The sequence below is a fragment of the Aquila chrysaetos genome, chromosome Z, assembly GCF_900496995.4.
Source record: "Aquila chrysaetos chrysaetos chromosome Z, bAquChr1.4, whole genome shotgun sequence".
Taxonomy (NCBI): domain Eukaryota; kingdom Metazoa; phylum Chordata; class Aves; order Accipitriformes; family Accipitridae; genus Aquila; species Aquila chrysaetos.
In genome coordinates, this window is record NC_044030.1 from 67,808,771 (window position 1) to 67,826,984 (window position 18,214).

An 18,214-nucleotide genomic window follows, 5' to 3' on the forward strand; every position below is an offset into this window, starting at 1 on the left:
AGGATGCATGTTTGTGTTCTTGGTCTTAATTTTGGACAATTGCTCCTGGCTGTAGAGTTTTGATGGAGCGATTTTACATGGCCCTACCTCGGGTGAGTTATAAAGCTGCCATGGATTAGGCAGAGATGACTACAGCCACGGGGTGGATTGAAGAGGCTGTACAGCTGCTCCCCTTGCATGTGACACAAAGCATGTGCCACACAGGAGGAGCAGAGACTGTCTCCTGCCCCCTCCCCACCATCCACCAGCAAATCTCCTCCTGGATTAAGGAAGAGCAGTAAACGGTTGTCTGTTATCTGGCTTTATTTCATACAGATCTCTTTTTTTTTTTTTTTCCTGCATCTAAGCCCACTGCAATGTCTTTTTTGGTGAACTTCTATAATCTGCCTTAGCTTCCAGTTAAAGATTGGTAAAGGCCCTACTGTGTGTTTGTGCACAAATACAATGTGTGTGTGTCTATGATTTTGCAAATCTCAGTAGGCAAATGACTGTAAACTATTTGTTGTTCGTCTTGTTTGAGTGGTCATTTAAGGGCATTACATATAACAAAACTTACTTGCTCAAAGGCTTCCTGGGAATGGTAAAGCTCCAGCCTTGCTTGCATAAATTTAAATCCCTGCACAGTCAGAATTGTCCTAGAAGATTTATGTGTACTTATCACTTTTGGAAAAAAAAGCATAAGAAAACTCAGAAAAGTAGGTAATAACTGATATTTTAGAATAGCAGAATAATAAAGACCAGCTAAAATTCTCATTCATCCGTAGAGACTTATGACACTTTCATGATTTGCAGACATGACAAATCCATATTCATGCAGCTGTCAAGACAGTTGTGGATTATAACCAACCTCACAATTCACAGCAAACCCATTCTGAAATAGAAAAAAATATTTGCAAAGGACTTTCTTTACTATTAAGCCAACTTGAATGTTAACACAAACAAATCAAGGATGCCTTTTCACATACTTAAAAATATCTTGGCCTATTCCATAAGACTCACTTTTTCTAAAAATTAAAGTACTTGTTATATTGACTTCTATGCAGCCCTATCCACTCCTGATAATGTTATAACAAATAGTTTAGGACTTAACAGACTGCCACAGTGACTCCAGTCAGGAATGAAGAAGCCATACAACATGTGAAAGTGCTATAATTTCAAAATAATTCAAGAACAGAAACATGCTCAAAGAACTTTAAAATGCTTCTGCCTTTAGTCAGTCACACAGCAAATCACAAAGCCATTTTTAGAGTCTCGCATGGATTTTTCAAGGTTGTTCAAGTTGTTTTGTGAAGCGTCCATGACGGATGAAGGGGTGGGTCCATAGGTTGTTTATTTTTAGTGCCTAAGTTAGTGAGAAAACAGCCATCGCTGCCTTAGTGCACTTCCCTCTAGCCATTGCCCTTCTGCTGCTAGATACGGCAGCACTGCCCCAAAGCTGGCTGGGTGACACCGGGCTGCAGCGCTTTGAGGCAGCGAGGACAGTGCGTGACATGGAGCCCACCGGCAGGCTGGGGACGTGCTCTTGTCCCCATATCCCACCCACCAGCCAACAAGCACAGTAGGCGACCAGAGGAGTGAGCGAGCATCCAAAACAAGAGCCACACAGTCTGACAGTCAAGAAAAAGAGAATTAATGGGGGCATGGGCAACGCTCGCTTTCCTCTACATACTCCCCTGCTGTCCTGAAGATGCCGTAGACACGTCAGCTAGGTAAAGAGTCTGTGCAGGCATACAAATGTGCGTGATGCAATAGCCCCTTCGTCCAAAAAATCAGGCTTCAGCACAGCCCCAGGCTGACGATCAGGATGGGGCCGAGCCCGGAGCCGCGGCACCTTGCTGGCAGCTTGCTGGGGCCTTGCTGGGAACGCCGGGCTGGCTGAGGAGCCGCGCTCACCTCAGGACGGCTGCATGGCCGCGGTGCTGCCCGCAGGAGCGGACCGTCCCCGACGCCAGCCGGCTGCCCGTGCGCCTGCAGCCGCCGGCTTCCTTGGCCCAGGCTGGGCCTGCAAACATGGCGTTGCCATCACTGACAGCTTCCGCCGTGAAAGCTGTCTTCTCAGCCAGCTGACGCACAGCAAAGACATTTCCCTACCAGCTACGTCTCCAACGAAGCTGTGCACGTTCGCCTCTTGCTTAGCTAATACCTGTTTTCACTCTTTGCCAGGATTTTTTTTTTTTTTTGCTTTAAGCCTGCCTAACCAGCCTGAAAAACATTTCCCTCTCCCTGAAAAAACTCTGAAGCGGGGCGATTTTGCCAAGGAAGGTCTGTGCTTGTTTAACCTTTGGGGAGGCACGCCTAGCGTGGGCTCCGCAGGGCGGGGAGGAAGCCGTGGGGTTTTGTCTGTCACCTCTTGTGCCACGGAAAACCCAACACAATGCAGAGCGCTGCACTGCAGCCCGGGCCCCGTGGCACAGCCCTGCGGAGCAGCCCAGGGGCTGCGTCCCGTTCAGCTGCCGTCGCTTGAGGTACCCTCAGCACCTCCTCTCGTCTGCTCTCCTATTCCTATTCCTGCACATCTATGTGTGTAATCCGTTAATTGCTTCTGACCAACTTATCTGGAGGTTTCAGTTACATTTGTAGAGTAAAAGTTCCTCCTTGTGCTTATTTTTCCCATGTATATATGTGGGATACACTGGACAGACACTCCAAGCTGAAAAATGTGTGACTGCATTAGTAACAATGCTGGGCTTGAGCTAACAAACCAGGCTTGTCTTTGTGTCAGTGCACAAACTGAGCGAGTTCATGCCTGCCCATCAAATGCAGAATAAACACACGCAGAATAAACACACACAGAGTTTTGAAGTGGTCCCAAAGAGCTTCCAGTTTCTCTTGCCAGTTAAAGTATCCACACTTTGACCCACTTGGATGGTTTTGTAGTCTCAGGAAAGGTCTGCTGAAGTTCAAAAATTACTTCATATAAAAGCCACTTGTCAGCAGCAAAATATGCTTTCTACATTTCTGTTGCACACTGATTCTAGATATCACAGTAAGAAATGGGTGAACTTTACAACAGCCCTCCTGCAAACATCCACTCAAGCATTCAAAACCACATCAGTTCTGTGTACAAATCTTTTGCTTTCTATGAATAACCAATGAATATTATTACAATATTATTATTTCCAGTAAACTGGAACAGCAGACCCTATGAGAGCAGACTGCAGCAGAACACAGCAATCTCCCAATATAGTATTTAACCAGTAAGGCAACCCTTGCTGCCACAGCCAGGATATCAAGTGACCCAGCACTAGGCTGCCACAGCTATTTGGAAGCCCTTTGCTAGTCCCAGGACCGCTAGCCGGGTGTGTGACCCTGCTCTGGCCTTCCAAGTGACCTCTACAATGTACTTCACCTTGGTCACTTTTCCTAACTTTTTCATGTCTTGTCTAGGTAGACTGGAAAATCTTGGGACCTCAAAAGACTTTCAGATGGAGTTTCAGCCCTGCATGACACCAGGGGAGCAGCAGTGCTTGCTTGGCCCTCCCAGTACCACCATAATTTCACAATAATTGCAGTAGTTATGCAAAGGTGGAGGGGGCATCCATAAACATATCTTCGAAGTCTGGGAACTATCCTGGCTATATCAAAGCAATAATAAATGCTGCTGCAATCAAGAGTCCTGCTGGGTTGCAAGTTTGATGCCCCTTCAGCAGCTGTAACAGTGTAAGTCTTCAAAAGAATAGCATTGCTTTGTCCAGTGTGCTTGGCTTTCTTCTGAACCTACCTCTGATGCTGTGGCCTACTTAGCTGCTTAACTTTGAATTCTGACACTGAGTGCACTACGTGTATTGAGATACCAGTTAAATGTTTGCATTTTTGTTTGAGTTTAATTGGCACGCTGTTAAATTGCCACTTCTGTGTAAGTATAATAATACCAAACCACAGACCTGTGTGCTCCATTACTCCTAATACACTTGTCACCTTCCAAACCTGAAGTAAAGTTCATAATCTGGGATGAGATATCAACAGGAGTCCCAGGTACACAAGGAATGCAGGACTAAACCCTTTGTGCCACAGTGTGTGGTTTGCATGTTACAGACATCTTTTCTTTTTTTTTTCCCCCCATATCTGGGGCTTCAACATACCTTGGCAATGAAATGTAAAATATTGCTGATCAACGACTTCAATGGACACATACTTTCAATTACCCCAAACACAAAAAAGACAGACGTCATCAACTCATTCACGCCATATTACACACCTCACTGTAATCACACTGAAGAGAGTCAGAGGAGCAGCTTTTGATGCAATATTATGCAACTGCGTTATTTACCTGTTTATGTCTGTGCTACCCTGGTCATTGCTAAAGCTGCACAAGTAACAATCTGGCATGTGTCATTGCATTGTACTTACTTTTGCTTGCATATGCTGGAGATAATGTACAGTAGAAAAGTGATCAGCAGCTGAAAAGGTAAACTGGTTCCAGGTTGTAGTTGTAAATAGAAAAATTGAATAAGACAATAACAAGACATGAATGGAGGAAGCAAAAAGTTATTCTCCTGGCACCATGTAAATTCTGATGCTCAACTTTGTAATGACATCTGCCATGGCAAGGTGGCCCCATCAAAATGCTTTTGTTCATGTTACTATTTTTTCCAGCAACCACTTTTCTTATGTATGAATCTAATTTGTCACTGACAGTAGCTGTGCCTTGACAACTTCCTCACTATGCCAGCCAGCTTCCCTGAAGCATGCTACCTTCCCAGTCAGGCGGTGAGATACCAGGGTACGGGCTGTAAGCAATTTCTGGGTTTTCACAGGTCAGACAGTAGGGGGGCCAGCATCCCAAAGACAGGCACTTACTCTGGCACAGAAACACCCACTATTATATGAAACTGAAACTGTTAGAAAGAACATGATGTAAAGATACGGGTGTGGGATTTAATCTTGTAATTGCCCTCTGATTTCTGCATTAAGAGACAGAGATAGACATTCAGAGAAACAGGACTAGAAAGAAGGCGTATGCTTCCATGACTTGCTGCAGAAAAAAACATGAAGCGTGGTTTGCTGGTATCAGTATATTGTAAGCATTAATGAGGAACAGAGGAGATCTGTGTGATATAATAATCCTATGACACAATAAATAGATTCCTGTTGTTTCTACAACCAAAGCTAATTTCACTGGATGCTTTATATTTGCCTTTCGTATAATATAAAAGTGCTCAGAACTAGTTTCTTTTTTAAGTAGTTCCTCTAAGAATTGACTTCTCACTTGAATTTCCTGTTTTGTGTCTCGTTGTGCCCGTTTGGATTTGTTACACTGCCAGTGTCATCCACGCGTCCCATTGCAGAGTCTGGACACAACCACTGCTATGGCAGGTAGCGCTCTCAAAGTGGCTGACACTCCCTCACTAGCCCAGTTTTGGGTGTCTCATAGGAAAACTGCTACAGCAAACACACAAAAGCAGAATGGTGCAAAATAGCCTTAAAAAGACATTCACACATCCATCGGGTATTATTACTCCAAATCCAGTACGAAGATGAGTTGACCGAGCTGTCCCAGCAAGTCAGTGGCACAGCGAGACTGGGATTCCCAATGTGTACATTCCCATCCACTGCGGAAGAGGCAGCTGCCTTCTCCTGATTCAGTGCTGCAAGGGGTGATTTTGTCCCTTCGCCTTTTAACTATACAGAGATACACCAGTCAGTCTGTTTTGTCTTTTTGATCCACTCTTCTCCATATGGTTTTCAGCCCACCTGTAATTTGCTATCTACCTTTAAATGACTAACTTTTCTTGTTTAAGATAGAGCATTTTGGAGTTGAAGAGGTAAAAACACACGTTAAGCTTTTCCTGTATTTTACCAATGCAAATTTACTATCACGAAGGTTTACAGCAAGGCTCTCAAAGCTTACCATTCATGGATGATTAGTCATGCTCTGTACTGTTATTTCATATCTGGAATGGGACTTCATTAATTTGCAAGCATTCTTAATGCACTGCATAATGTCAGAGATTACCGGTTTTCCACAAATCAACTTTTCTTCCTTCACTGAAAAGGGATTAATAGAAAAACAATGTAAGTGTCTCTACTTAAGAGCAGCTTGTGCCGGTGCAAAGAGCCAAGTGCTGATCCCACCCCACCATCTACTGGAACTCTGCAGAATCACAGGACTGCCTTACAGACTTCGCTCTGCGGGCCACGATGTGAAAAAGGCTGGAGGGCAGCGCTCAGAGGAAATATCACTACTATCACTTGTCCTGCAGTGCGCCAGACAGCTGCTGGCGAGTGCTATTTAGGCACTGCATTAGTAGGCTAGGTGAACTTTCGATCTGACCTGGAACAGCCACTCTTTTTTTTCCTTATGTTAATCTTGTAGAACAATAGAACAATAACAGAATAAATTTTTTTAAAAATTGAAAAGCAGGGTTTTGCACATAAATTTCCCTTTACCAGTGTAATACCACGAATTTGACATGCCCCAGCGCCAGCTCCCTGGTGTCGCAGACAGGGGTGTGTGTACCCAGGACAGACACACCTGCACCTCGACTCTCCTGACTCAGCAGATCTCCACACCCACACCATCTGCTCCTCCACATGCACATCTGCCTTTCCCACTCTGCCAGCCTCTTCAAACCAGCCTTACACCATGCCAGAGGTACTGAATGCAGTTTTAGACCTGAAAATATCATGAGGAATTGTTTGGAGGGTAATGAGAGAAAGCTACAGCATGGTAAGGGTGATAAATGCAGTGGGAGACTCCCCACTCCTTCTGAAGTGGGCACAACTATCAGTCTGAGAAAAAAATTAAATTTGGTTTAGTTAATTACAAACTGATTATCATTTGGGAAAACCATACCCACAAAACCAGTTACTGTTTAACAGCCCTACTCTGATTACAGAGTGGACTCTCAGGTGTGATTGGCTTGTTACTAAATTTCTCTCACAGGACGCTAGTGATATCCCAATAAATCGTACCATGAGAGATGCCCTGACCCCATTGAAGTCAAGGGCAAAAAGTCATATTGACTTAGCAGAGGATGCATTTGGCCTTATAAAGTGGGAGCAGAGCAGAACAGATCCTCACTCTGTCTTACATTTCATGTGAGAACCTCTAAGATGTAGCTGTGACTTTATTCTCCTTTCTCTAGTCACTGCTTATCTGCTGACGTTTCAATGGAGATTTTGGGTTGGATCAGTCCCCACCAGAGAACACAGCTGAATCCTTCTGCCTGGCTAGGGTTCTGAGTTCTCCACACACATCTGAGCTTGGTGCTAACACTCCCAACATTGAGGATGGAACTCCATATCCCGTCAGGAGTTAGCTTATATATAGCCTGGTATTTTAAATACTTGGAAACCATGACAGTAATCAAATTATTATTACTGGGTTTCATTAGGAACGGAAAGTGAAGGCTGATGGTATCCCTTTGTTCATTTTGACTCCCATTCACTAGATTACATGCTTACCAAGAAATACTGAGGGTGTAAACATTCAGGCTTGCAATACACCCATGAAGAAAGCAGGGAATCTCTTCACGCCTGGAGCCGCCGACTCTGCGATGCTGGCTGCTGGCAGTGCTCCCTCCATATGGGGGGACTGCTGCTCCAGGCACTTTGCAAAGGTAGAAGATTGTCCTTGCTCTAAAGCACTGACCGTGTCAGGGTGAAAATGGATGCAGGACCCTTGCCCACTTGCCAAAGTCCTCTGCAGGGGCAGCAGAAGAGCAGATATGTAAGCCGAGTCTATGCTCATGATGGCAATGTGACACAGAGCAGGTGCTGTCGGCTGTAAGCACCAATGATCTCTCAGTCTCTGCAACGCCAGTCTTCAGCCCTGTTCTGCACCCCAGTAAATAACATTTACATAGCATTTGAATGTATGTTTCGACCATTCTCTGTGGTCTCACCACAACTTTTGCATTCACCTAATGAAGAACAGTTAGAAGGAGGAGGAGAGTTAACTACCCTACATACATCCAAATGCTGATGCACAGGCAAATGTGGGCAAGCAAACACGCAAAAAAAGCTCTGTGTTTCTGCTACTCTCTTTTCATCACTTTTCTGTACCAGGGCTTTCTTCCACCAAAAAAAAAAACCCACCCCCAAAAAATCCAACTACCACTGACAGCGTAAAAAGTCAGGAACACTTTGCTTAAATTAAAGAATAATTTAAATTGATAATATTAAAGCTATCACCTTTACCTGCTGCCTAGACAAGGCTCTACCTCTTTTGTAGCTTTGCTGTCCTTAGCCAGGGTTGCTTTCATAGCCACTGAGTACAGGTGGCCCTGAGGAATTTGGGGACATTTCCTTCAAGTCTTCTAAAGAACCAATAAAAAGATACTTACAGAGAAGTCAGTGATTCAGGCCCGACTCCTAAATCTCAGGTTTTCTGGCAGCTTCTGAGCTGTGATATGTCTACTATAGCTGAGACACAGAACTGTGTTCCCCCGTGTCTACATGGGGACAGGTGTTTTGCTAAAGCCTTGCTTTAGCAAAGAGCAGCTTTGCTTCTCTTCTGATGTAGAGGGCAGGAGCTGCAGGCTCTCAAACACACCCTGTCCCTGTGGGCTGTGGACACCTATCTCAGAGGAGGCGTCTGGCTTTCCCATAGCTGAAGGCAAGCTGAGCCCCTGGCAAATGTACACAGTGACATAAGGAATATTGTGCCCCACATGGGTCCCACAAGGAATCAGCTGCCAGGTATTTCTCCCCCAAATTCCCTGGCTGCGTATCTGCAATGCACCTAATTCACAGGCTAATGCACTGCAGGAGTGAGACCAGACCACTAATCTCCAGAGCCCATTGCTTCCATGTCAGGAGCAGAATGGAAGGACAGAGACCCAGTAACAGTAAACAGGCAGGTAAAACTGTGAGGTTTTAATTGATCGGATTAGGTAGAGGATGGTGGAGCGGCCAGCTAACTGTGTAATCTGTACTGCAGCAGTGCCCAGAGTCAGAAATCCTGTGTACACAGAGGTCAAAGGGCCTCTTGTAACACACAGGAAACAAAGGCCACTTTGGGGGTCTTTTGAAGATCACCAGGGGTGATAATTTGCAGTTCAAAATGCCTGACCACAGACACGTCTCGGCTCCAGTTCCTCCTCCATGAAGTCAGCAGCCATGGCAGCATTTTGAGCAGAGCCAGTGTGTTAAACTGGACGGACTGGACTGTCTGTCACCTGCTGGTGACACCCCGTGAGCCACCCTCCTGGAAAGGAGATGCCAGGTAGGAGCTGACCGTCAGCGTAACTAATACTCTGCTCCCAGATTGCACAGACAGCACTTGCCACACGGTGGATCCCTCCTCCATAAAAAAAAAAAAGGCCTGAGATGAACCAAAGCATAAACCAGCCAGCAGCAGAGAAAACAAACAGAGCCAATCTCTGGCTCCACAGTCCTAGCACATGCCTCTCCACAGTTAAGGACCCTTGAGCAGATCACACTGCCACATTTTGGAGAATTTCAGCTCTGGCCTTTTGTTTCAAGCCATATTGCTTCCTGGACCATACTATCTTTTTCCAAACACATAGTTTGGATTCAGGTTCAGAAGCAGATGCTTGGGATGTGAATCAGCTCCCGATACAACTCCTACGGTGTCCACAAGTACGTTACATCTCTAGCATCCATTATAGTCCCAGGAATCGGTCCAAACGCCAGAACAGAATAAATACAGTGAATAAAGTCTAGGGGCGTGTTAGGCTGACCAAACTTAGGCATAGCTTTAGTGTAGGTCCTGCCTGCACTTTTGGGTCAAAAGTGTCCTACCTTTCCTAATTTTCATCTATTAGTTTGCCTTATTCAGCAGTAATGGTGTGTCTCTTCCAGTGCACCGGTACTCAGTAAACTTGTTCTATCCCTCCCATCCACCAGCCCCTAGGCACTGCTGGTCGTCTACCGCTCTAGGTAAATTGCAAGTCAGCGCGTTTATTGCTATTTCTTCCATGGAAACAACCCAGCAAAAAGGCAAAGCTCGCCAGGGTCCCCCTTTGCGGTGCAGAGTCCGAGTTCCCCCAACCCAGGGAGGCAGAGGCCCAGTCAAAAAAACAGCGTGCAGTCATGGGTCTACCGCTGGTTTGGCAAACACGGGGTTTGGAGCACCCGCCGTGAGCTACTACACCTCTTGCAGGGTGCTGTTGGAGCCATCGCTGTCCGCCTCAGCCATGGTCATGTGCCCTCGGTTATTACCCCTTCATTAACCACCGTACTCGCACTAACCGTAACTGGGTAGTGCTAAACTAAGGTGGGAAGGGCTCGCTCGCTTGTGTTGCCCGTGCAGGAGTTACATCGGGAAATCTCCGAGAACCTCACCCCACGAACCGCCCCGAGAGACGCGCTGACCGCACCGCGGTACGGGCAGCCTGCCCGCCGGGCTCCTCTCCCTCCCCGCCGGGCTCCTCTCCCCGCCCGGAGGGGCACGGCGGGGACGAACGCCCGGCTGCCCGCGCCCGGCCCGGCCCGGCCCGGCCCGGCGCGGCGGCGCCGCGCATGCGCCGCCCGCCCGCCCTGCCAGGATCGTTTGCCTGCGGCCAGCGCCAGGCTGCCGGCGCCGGGGCCGGGGCCGGGGCCGGGGCCGGTGGAGCGCGGCTCCCGGCTGCTCGTAGGCAGTTTCACTCGCTGAAGCTCAGGCGCCTGTCAGTTAAGGTTCCGGGGATGTCGTTTTAAGAGGGCCCGTGACAAATAGGATATACCGTCCCCATCGGGCGAGGGCTAACGTCCTTGCCTTGACAAGAACCTGCAGCCGTAAAGCGAGTTTAATTCTCTGACAAGAAGACTGGAGGCAGCTGCCGTGGCATTGTTTACTGTGATAAATGGGATTCTTCCCTGAAAACCCCGGAGGTGGCATTTGTCTGGTTGTAAATAATGAGACAGACCGCAATGGATTTCAGCTCCTCGTCGGTGTTTGATCAGCACAAAGGTAAGTCGCCTGCTACTAATTTCAAAATCCTCTGGTCCTCCCATGCCTCCCATGGAAATCTACTAAGATTGACAGAATGAACAACAAGGATTTTTGGAAAAGATCGGGTCTCCTGCAGACTCATTTTGGTTACACGTGAATGAATTTCTTCCATCAGTTTTAGACGCGGATATTTCAGCCTATTGCTACAGTGAATTTTAGAAATAAAATTTTTCAGCAGAATAGCAACAGCATCTTGCATAAGATTGCTCTTACGCTTAGCATTGAGAGATGTATGTATATATTTATTGTTTGTATTATATATTGGTCCTCTAATGGAGATAATATATATACACACACAATTGCAATATTAGCAAACAAAGCAGTTTAAAATGGAGTAAAAATTTAGGAAAAGCTGATTTTCATAAGTCTACTAGTTTGTATACATTAAAAGGACTAGATGCTCACAAGCAATCGACTTTTCTTTGGCAAATCTTAACTGTATGGGTAAAGTATTGTTGTAATTGTGAATTTAAGGTATCTTTAAAAGCCCCAACATGAAGATTTTCTGCATGGTAAGGTTGCTGTGGAAATACAAATGTGTCTTTGTTGTCTGTTTTTAAGTTAAATGGTTGAATTTCCTGTCTTTATTTGCCAGTACAAGATTTTATGTCTTACAGCTTACTCCACTATAAGGTGTGTAGCAGCGTTCCTTTTACGTTCCCAAAGCAGGAAGCTGTCATTGCTTGATTATCCATGTTGCAACAAATTTCTCTTTAAGTCAGCTTGCCAAATAATTCATGTGCAGTGGCCACAGTGTCCAGTGCATGCCTGCAAAGTATCCAAGCTAACACGGCCGTGCTGGCCCCACAGTGAAGGTGCTGACTGTAGAAAAAAGACAAAGGGCAGGAGGCAGACAGACACTGCGGTGCCTTTTGAGCAGCTGGGTCCCACAGGTTGTATTTTTGTGCTTGCCTATGCTTCTTCGGTGATCCCACAGTAAATACATTCCATGTAAAGCAGTGGACTTACGGCCCCCTTTCAGCCACAGTAGCGGTCAAAGCCTGAAGCAAGTCTTGAGAGTACTGGTCTACACCAGGGCAGCCGGCACCCCACCCTGAGTAGGTGGGGAAGAGTGGGAGGCCATCAGGCAAAACTGAGTGACAAGAGACAGAAAATACTACCAGCAAGGATAAAGGAGGAGGGGAGAAGGGGGATCTGTACTGCAGGAATAGCGACAGGTGCTCCTAGGTCATGTACGAATGACGTGAGGAGCATTTCCCCCAACAGGGCAGAGATGTGGGGCTGACTGAGCTTCTGCAGCTCCAAACAGCCATCCTCAAGCTCTCCTTCTGCATGCTCTACAAGTACGCCCTGTGCCACACGCTGACCCAGCAGTGCTCAGACTGGGGTGGGAGAGGGGAAACCTGCATGCTCAGTGCCGTGGGGATGGCTACCAGGGAGCTGATGGAAGTGGTGCCAGGAATGAGGCTGGCATATGACCAGGGCTGGGGAAGGAGAAGTCAAGTCTCCAGATGGAGAAGGGGGCAGACAGCAATGCAGGAGACCACTGACCCAAACCACCTTATCTGGGTAGAAGTGAGGGAGTTGGGAGGCAACATCTGCCTGTACCTCCCCTTGCTCCTAATGTGCAGCCCGTCCTCCTGCCAGGCCACTCTCCACACTGACCCATCCTTATTCCTATCCAGCATCATCTCCAGCCCCATGTCACACTCCACTTGCAGCACCTCCCCAGCAAGAGGGTCCCCTCCAGATAAATTTATCACCTCTCCTCCACCACCACTGCAGGGATGCTGGCTCATTAGGTGGTTTGTGACTTACTGTTTGCCTTCCCTGCTAGCTGCGTGGGAGGCGGATGGGGAGCAGAAGCAGGCAACACACAGTAATGGGACGCTGAATGCCTTGGTTGTTAGGCAAAGAAAGCTCTATTCAAAATTTAAAATTTATGGTGGATTTTATCTAAATAGCATGTTAATGTCTTGGCACGTTACTGATTTAAGCAGGCATAATTTTTTTAGTAAGAAGGGGAATATCTTTCAGTGGAGCAATTTATAACAATAGAAGAATACGGAGTAGCTTTCAAACACACCAGATCAATATCTGTTGGTCCAATAAAATAATCCAACCCTACCTACAAACCCTTTCTCCACCCCACGCATTAGAAAAATATCCCAGCTACAGATCAATAAAACAGCATTGCAGCCTTGAAAATCATACTGTCTCTTTGCAACACGTCCTACGATACTTCTCATTAACATCTTACCAATATACTGCAACAGCAGAAGCAATGTGGGACTTAAAGAAGCCAACCAACATCAGAAACCCCTCCCCTCCTAATACTGCTTGGTGCCATTTGAATGTGTGCTGTACCTGGCTTCAAATGTTTACCATTTAAACAGAGAAGCTAGACAAAGGCCTGGACTGGTATATTCACAGCCAGGCACACAGAGTTTATTACTTCGTTAAGCAATCAATAAATCCATAATATTAAAGAGCGAGTTACAATTTCCAAAAACTGCACTCATCCACCTCCCCCTGACCATTGACACTGACATGCTGAAATCAAATAAACTGCCTAGGGTTGTGTCCTGCTGACAAGCTGTGGGAAATCTCTTAAGGCATTTGGCTACTGGTGGAGACAAGAGGGTTTATAGGAAAGAGGGAAGTAAATTATATACATAAATATTTCTTCTTCACAATGAACATAAATTATCCTGTTATCCAGCCTTCAGTTTTCAAAACTTAGTGTTTTAGCAAGGTCTAAATCAGTCATTTTCAAGACCACATACAATAAGCTGCAGCAAATTTATTTAGACCTTAAAAATCCAATGCAGGAGAAAGCATGCGGTTACGTGCATCTAGCATGCACTTTGTAAAACAACACATCAGCCAACATCGCAAATCGAGTAAGACATGCATTCTTCATAGGAGAGTCAGAGGAGAATTAATGTCACAAGCAGTGTAATTTCATTGCTCTGAATCCTGTGATCATTCTGCATGTTTCTTTATATACCCCCATTTCCGACCAAAAGACAATTACTTTGTCTTAAAGAAATGACGCACTTTTTAAACACTGCAGCTTATTTCAGATAGATTGACTTTTAACTTTGATTCTTTCTGAGAATTTTAGCTACAAAAGAAGATGTCACAACCCTGTATGTCATTTGGTCTTTGCTCACTAAGATTTTTCCAGACCCTTCTATGCCGCTGTTATGCCAGCCTGCAGTTCCTCCCTACCCTTGCTCCATACGCAGGCTCTTAGTTGGACCTTCTGCCTTCCTGAAGCTGACTGGCAGCTTCCTTTCACCAGTAGCACAGCAATTTTCCAAAATAAAATGTAAAATGGCACCAGGACTCACTGGCATTTACAGAACTGCAAGATAATAAATGAAGTGACGCTAGCGCATTCGAAGATGGAGGGTCAGGCATTTGGCTGTTCACAATCCCTTTATCCCACATGGTGCAGGTGCCCCAGCCGCAGCCGAGCTTCCCAGCAGGGTGAGCTCACAGAGCAGGACACAAGCGCTCAGTACCTCACTGCAAAACACCCACTCTCCAAACCATGCCTCTTCTGCCCAGGAAGGTGTCTGCAAAAAGAAATGGCCTACAAGCTTTGCGCCCATGCCGCCTCATTGCTTGATAGGTAGGGTAAGCTGGAGGAAGATGAAGTGGGAGATGTTGTATCCCCTGGAGCCAACCGCATCCAGCATAAATGACATCCAAGCCCTCCTGGCATTTCCTGCTCCCTGTCATGTGAAGCATCAGAAGACTACGCGTCTGTCTTCCGCTTGTCCCCCACCCAAAGCCACACAGGTCATGTTAAAGACACCCCACTTGAAATCACATCACCCTACACAAATGGAATTAGTGCCAGTCTACTTTATGTTGGATGCACAATATGGGCGCTCATCAATTCCTCCTGGCCCAGTCTCCCTCGCCAGCAGGGTGACAGCCCGGTCCACCTGCCTCTCCTTGCTCTGACAGCTAGGACTCATGGGTGGGGAAGTGTGACTCTTAGATGTGGCTTCATGCCATTATCCCTTAAGAGGAGTGGAGCCCATGTTCTGCAAGAGCAGGTGTGGGGAAGACTTCTTTGTTCATTCATCCATTCATTCAGAGTTTTGCTTCCTCTCCTCATTCAGGACGATAATTGCTCTGGGGAAAGCAGCTTCAGGCCACCACAAGCAAAGGCACAGGGGAGAAGGTGTTTTGGGTTTAGTTAGATGAAAAAAGGCAGAGGGAGACAGGGACCCACATGCGGGTGTCCATCCATCTTCCTGCCATCCTGCCCTCTGGGTAAGCAACTGCTCTCCTCCAGAGATGGAGACTTTCCTTTTGTGTCTGGATTACTTTGCTCCTGACTCACAGCAGGAAAATTTAACAGTACTTTCAAGGCTAAACAGCAAAATGTACAAAATTGACATGTGTCATGCATGAAGGAGGTGATGGCCCCCTTGATCCACTGTCTGTCTCAGAACATCTAATGGTTTCTTTCCCAATGCCAGCAGTAACTTTTCTGTACCATTCCCATATAATAACCACTACATGCAGCTGTGAGAGGAGCTATGTCGGTGCTTGTGGCTGGCACCTTCTGTGTACCTCCAGAGACTGGCCAAGAGGAGCAGCACAAGTGATGAACCTCTGCCTTGTCTCCTTGCCTTCCGCCCAGCCCATGCTACACCCCTCTTTGAGTAAGGGACTAGCTCAGACTTGAGCTTGTTATTAACATGTCTTTGCTGAGCTTACCAATTACGAGAGCAGTCTGCATATCTGGCATGATAAGGAAATCTGATTAATGGACCCTGTGGTAAAGTCACTTCTTTTTTCATATAGTAGTCACTGCTGATGACTCTCCAGAGGCAATGACTCTTAGTCTCCTGATCTCCCAGGCACACAGGTCAAAGCTTCTGAGCCAAATGAACAGTTCCCTCAGCAATAGACTGCCCAATAGAATAAAAAGCAAATCAACATTTTTAATTTAAAAATTTTATCAAATGTGTAATTTAAAAGACCAGCTAGAAGGAAGAAAAGAAATTAAATTCTCTTCAGTTGAGTAGTGATGGAATCTGCACTGGTGAAGGCAGATATAACATCAGCTTTCTAGTTTTCCCAAGCCCACAACCAGAGCTCCAGCTTTGACAGACTAACCTTTCCCAGGGTAAGAGCTGATTGCGTTTCCATGGCAGCCAAGTTTTGAAGTTGAGAGTGATGATCACATCCCGGGGAGCGGAGATCACATGTGGGGAATTATGCTGGACTGTGAACCCCAGTGTGGAGCTCATACGAGTTCAGCTGCAAGAACATCTGATCACAACATGAATAGTGTGGCTAATGCTTTAAAAGATCTTAAATTTAAAAGATCTTTATCACTCAAAAATATATATGACAATGTTTAAAATATAATTTATATCAATGTGTTAATGTATTATTTGATTATGAAAAAGACTTTACTAACTTTTCAAATTCTATTTAAACCATCCCCCTTTTTTCTGCACAGCTTACGTAGTTACGCTATCTCCAGAAGACACAACAGTAAGGATAAGTCAGCAGTCACTTAATCTGTCTTTCTTTCGATCAATTCGCTAGTGTGATTTAGGAGGCAGTTTTACTTTCTCCGGCTAACAAGGTAGTGCAGTGGCAGGAAAAATGTTATGCTCTCTAGCTCTGACCCTCATCCACAGTAAAAAACAGCACAACTCACTGCAGCTGTACTTCTTTTTGAATTAATAGAGATTGGAAACTCTTTTTAAAATTAGACATGAGACTGTGGCTGACCAACAATACACATCTAGGGCTTTTACCATTACATCACATTTGACCTTGCACCAAAAAATCAACTCTTTTGACGCCTGGAGTTAATAGTCCACTTGAAGCCAAAGGAGGTGTAGGCATGTGGAGCATGGGATGACCAGTCTGGAAGGAAGTTACAAGCAAAGAAGCAAAGAGAAAATCATCGCATTAATTTCTCTAGAAAGAAAAATCTGAGGAGTGTTCAGGAACAGGTCCTGAAAGTCATCTGCTTTAAATAATAACTCAAACTGTAATTGCCAAACAAAAAATAAACCTCTCCTGGGTTCCAAGCAATAGTCCACCTTTCTTTTTTGCAGGAATTATTAACACAAAACATTGCTGCCAGAAATTCACTCTCCTGAGAAGAGAATTACCCTGGACACCACAGGGACAGGAGGTGAAAAGCCTCAGTCTTCTGACCAGTGCAAGGGTAACACCTGAACTGAAAACACCTGTGTCCTGATTTCATCCTATCTCACAAAAGTGTAGCCAGCAATATTATGAGCTAGTTCAGTTATTACTTCACTTTCTCAAGTCATGTTACATTAATGTTAGTATGATTTATTATAAAAGGTGGAAACTTTCCATAAGTTTTCTTACGTCCTCTCAGTGTCTATGTCTGACAGTTTCTGACAGTTTCTGGAAGAAGTTATGATGAAAAACAAGTTTCAGATGACTAACAAAAGCCACAGTGCTGTTTAGATACAATTTGTTCCACCTCGAGTTACATAGTCATAAAAACTCAGTGAAATAAGTGTCATTATTTTCACTGTTAATCATTTGTACTTGCTCTCTGCTTACTCACAGACATACTCCTCCCCTGCAGGTGATGCAGCAGAAGAGATTGACTTGACTGTGGTTTACCAAGCAGCCGCTAATGGTGATGTGAACACACTAACAGCAGTGATTCGAGAAGATCCTTCCATCCTGGAGTGCTGTGACAGCGAGGGTAAATGAAGGCTGAGCTTGCTCTCAGGGGATTAGTTGCTTCAGCTTGCAATTAGATTTGCCATTTTTTTATCCTGATTTTTGTGTTCAGCAAATTATGTTTAGTAGCAGAATATGGGAAATTTGAGTTATTCTTTGGAACACCCACTGGAAATGCTCAGTTTGGAAACTTCTTTCCCCCTGTAATTGTAGAGGTTTTTATATGGATACAATTAAGTTGTTTTGCTATAATCAGACAGTACTTTATCATGAATCTATTTTATCTTCTTTAGGGAGATGCTGAGAAATTGTCATTTCAGGGAAGGGAAAAGAACATTTTTTATCAAAGCCAAATGCTATACATTCTGCACATGTCTCAAGTAGAGGGTTCCAGTCTTTTGCACTTAAAAAGTATGTGTACAGAAACAGTTTGAAGGATTTTGTAATTGTTTGCCAAAGGGTTGGTTGTACAATGTGTAATGATCTAAATAATCTGTTTTATCTGTGAGACTGTGGTCCTTTTCATTTTGTGTTCAGGTTACTATTTAATGTTATTACAAAGTGCTGTCCATTGGCTGGGTTTTATATGCATCTATTTCCCAAGTGAATTAAAGCCACAGATCTCTGGAAGCTTCTCTC

General features: G+C 45.3%; 1 protein-coding gene across 12 annotated transcripts in view; it reads left to right on the forward strand.

Moving 5' to 3' along the window:
- The first annotated feature begins 10,454 nt into the window (after positions 1–10,454).
- The window catches only part of ANKRD55 (ankyrin repeat domain 55), a 59,063-nt gene continuing 51,303 nt past the window's right edge, over positions 10,455–18,214 (forward strand). For 10 of the 12 annotated variants that reach the window (XM_030005474.1, XM_030005471.1, XM_030005473.1 and 7 more), the window contains exons 1-2: positions 10,455–10,858; positions 17,475–17,597. In XM_030005474.1, the coding sequence (XP_029861334.1) occupies positions 10,804–10,858; positions 17,475–17,597 (178 nt within the window). In that variant the 5' untranslated portion in view covers positions 10,455–10,803. Of the gene's footprint in view, positions 10,859–17,455; positions 17,598–18,214 lie in introns of all 12 variants that reach the window. The other 2 variants (XM_041120616.1, XM_030005477.1) reach the window with 1 other exon arrangement.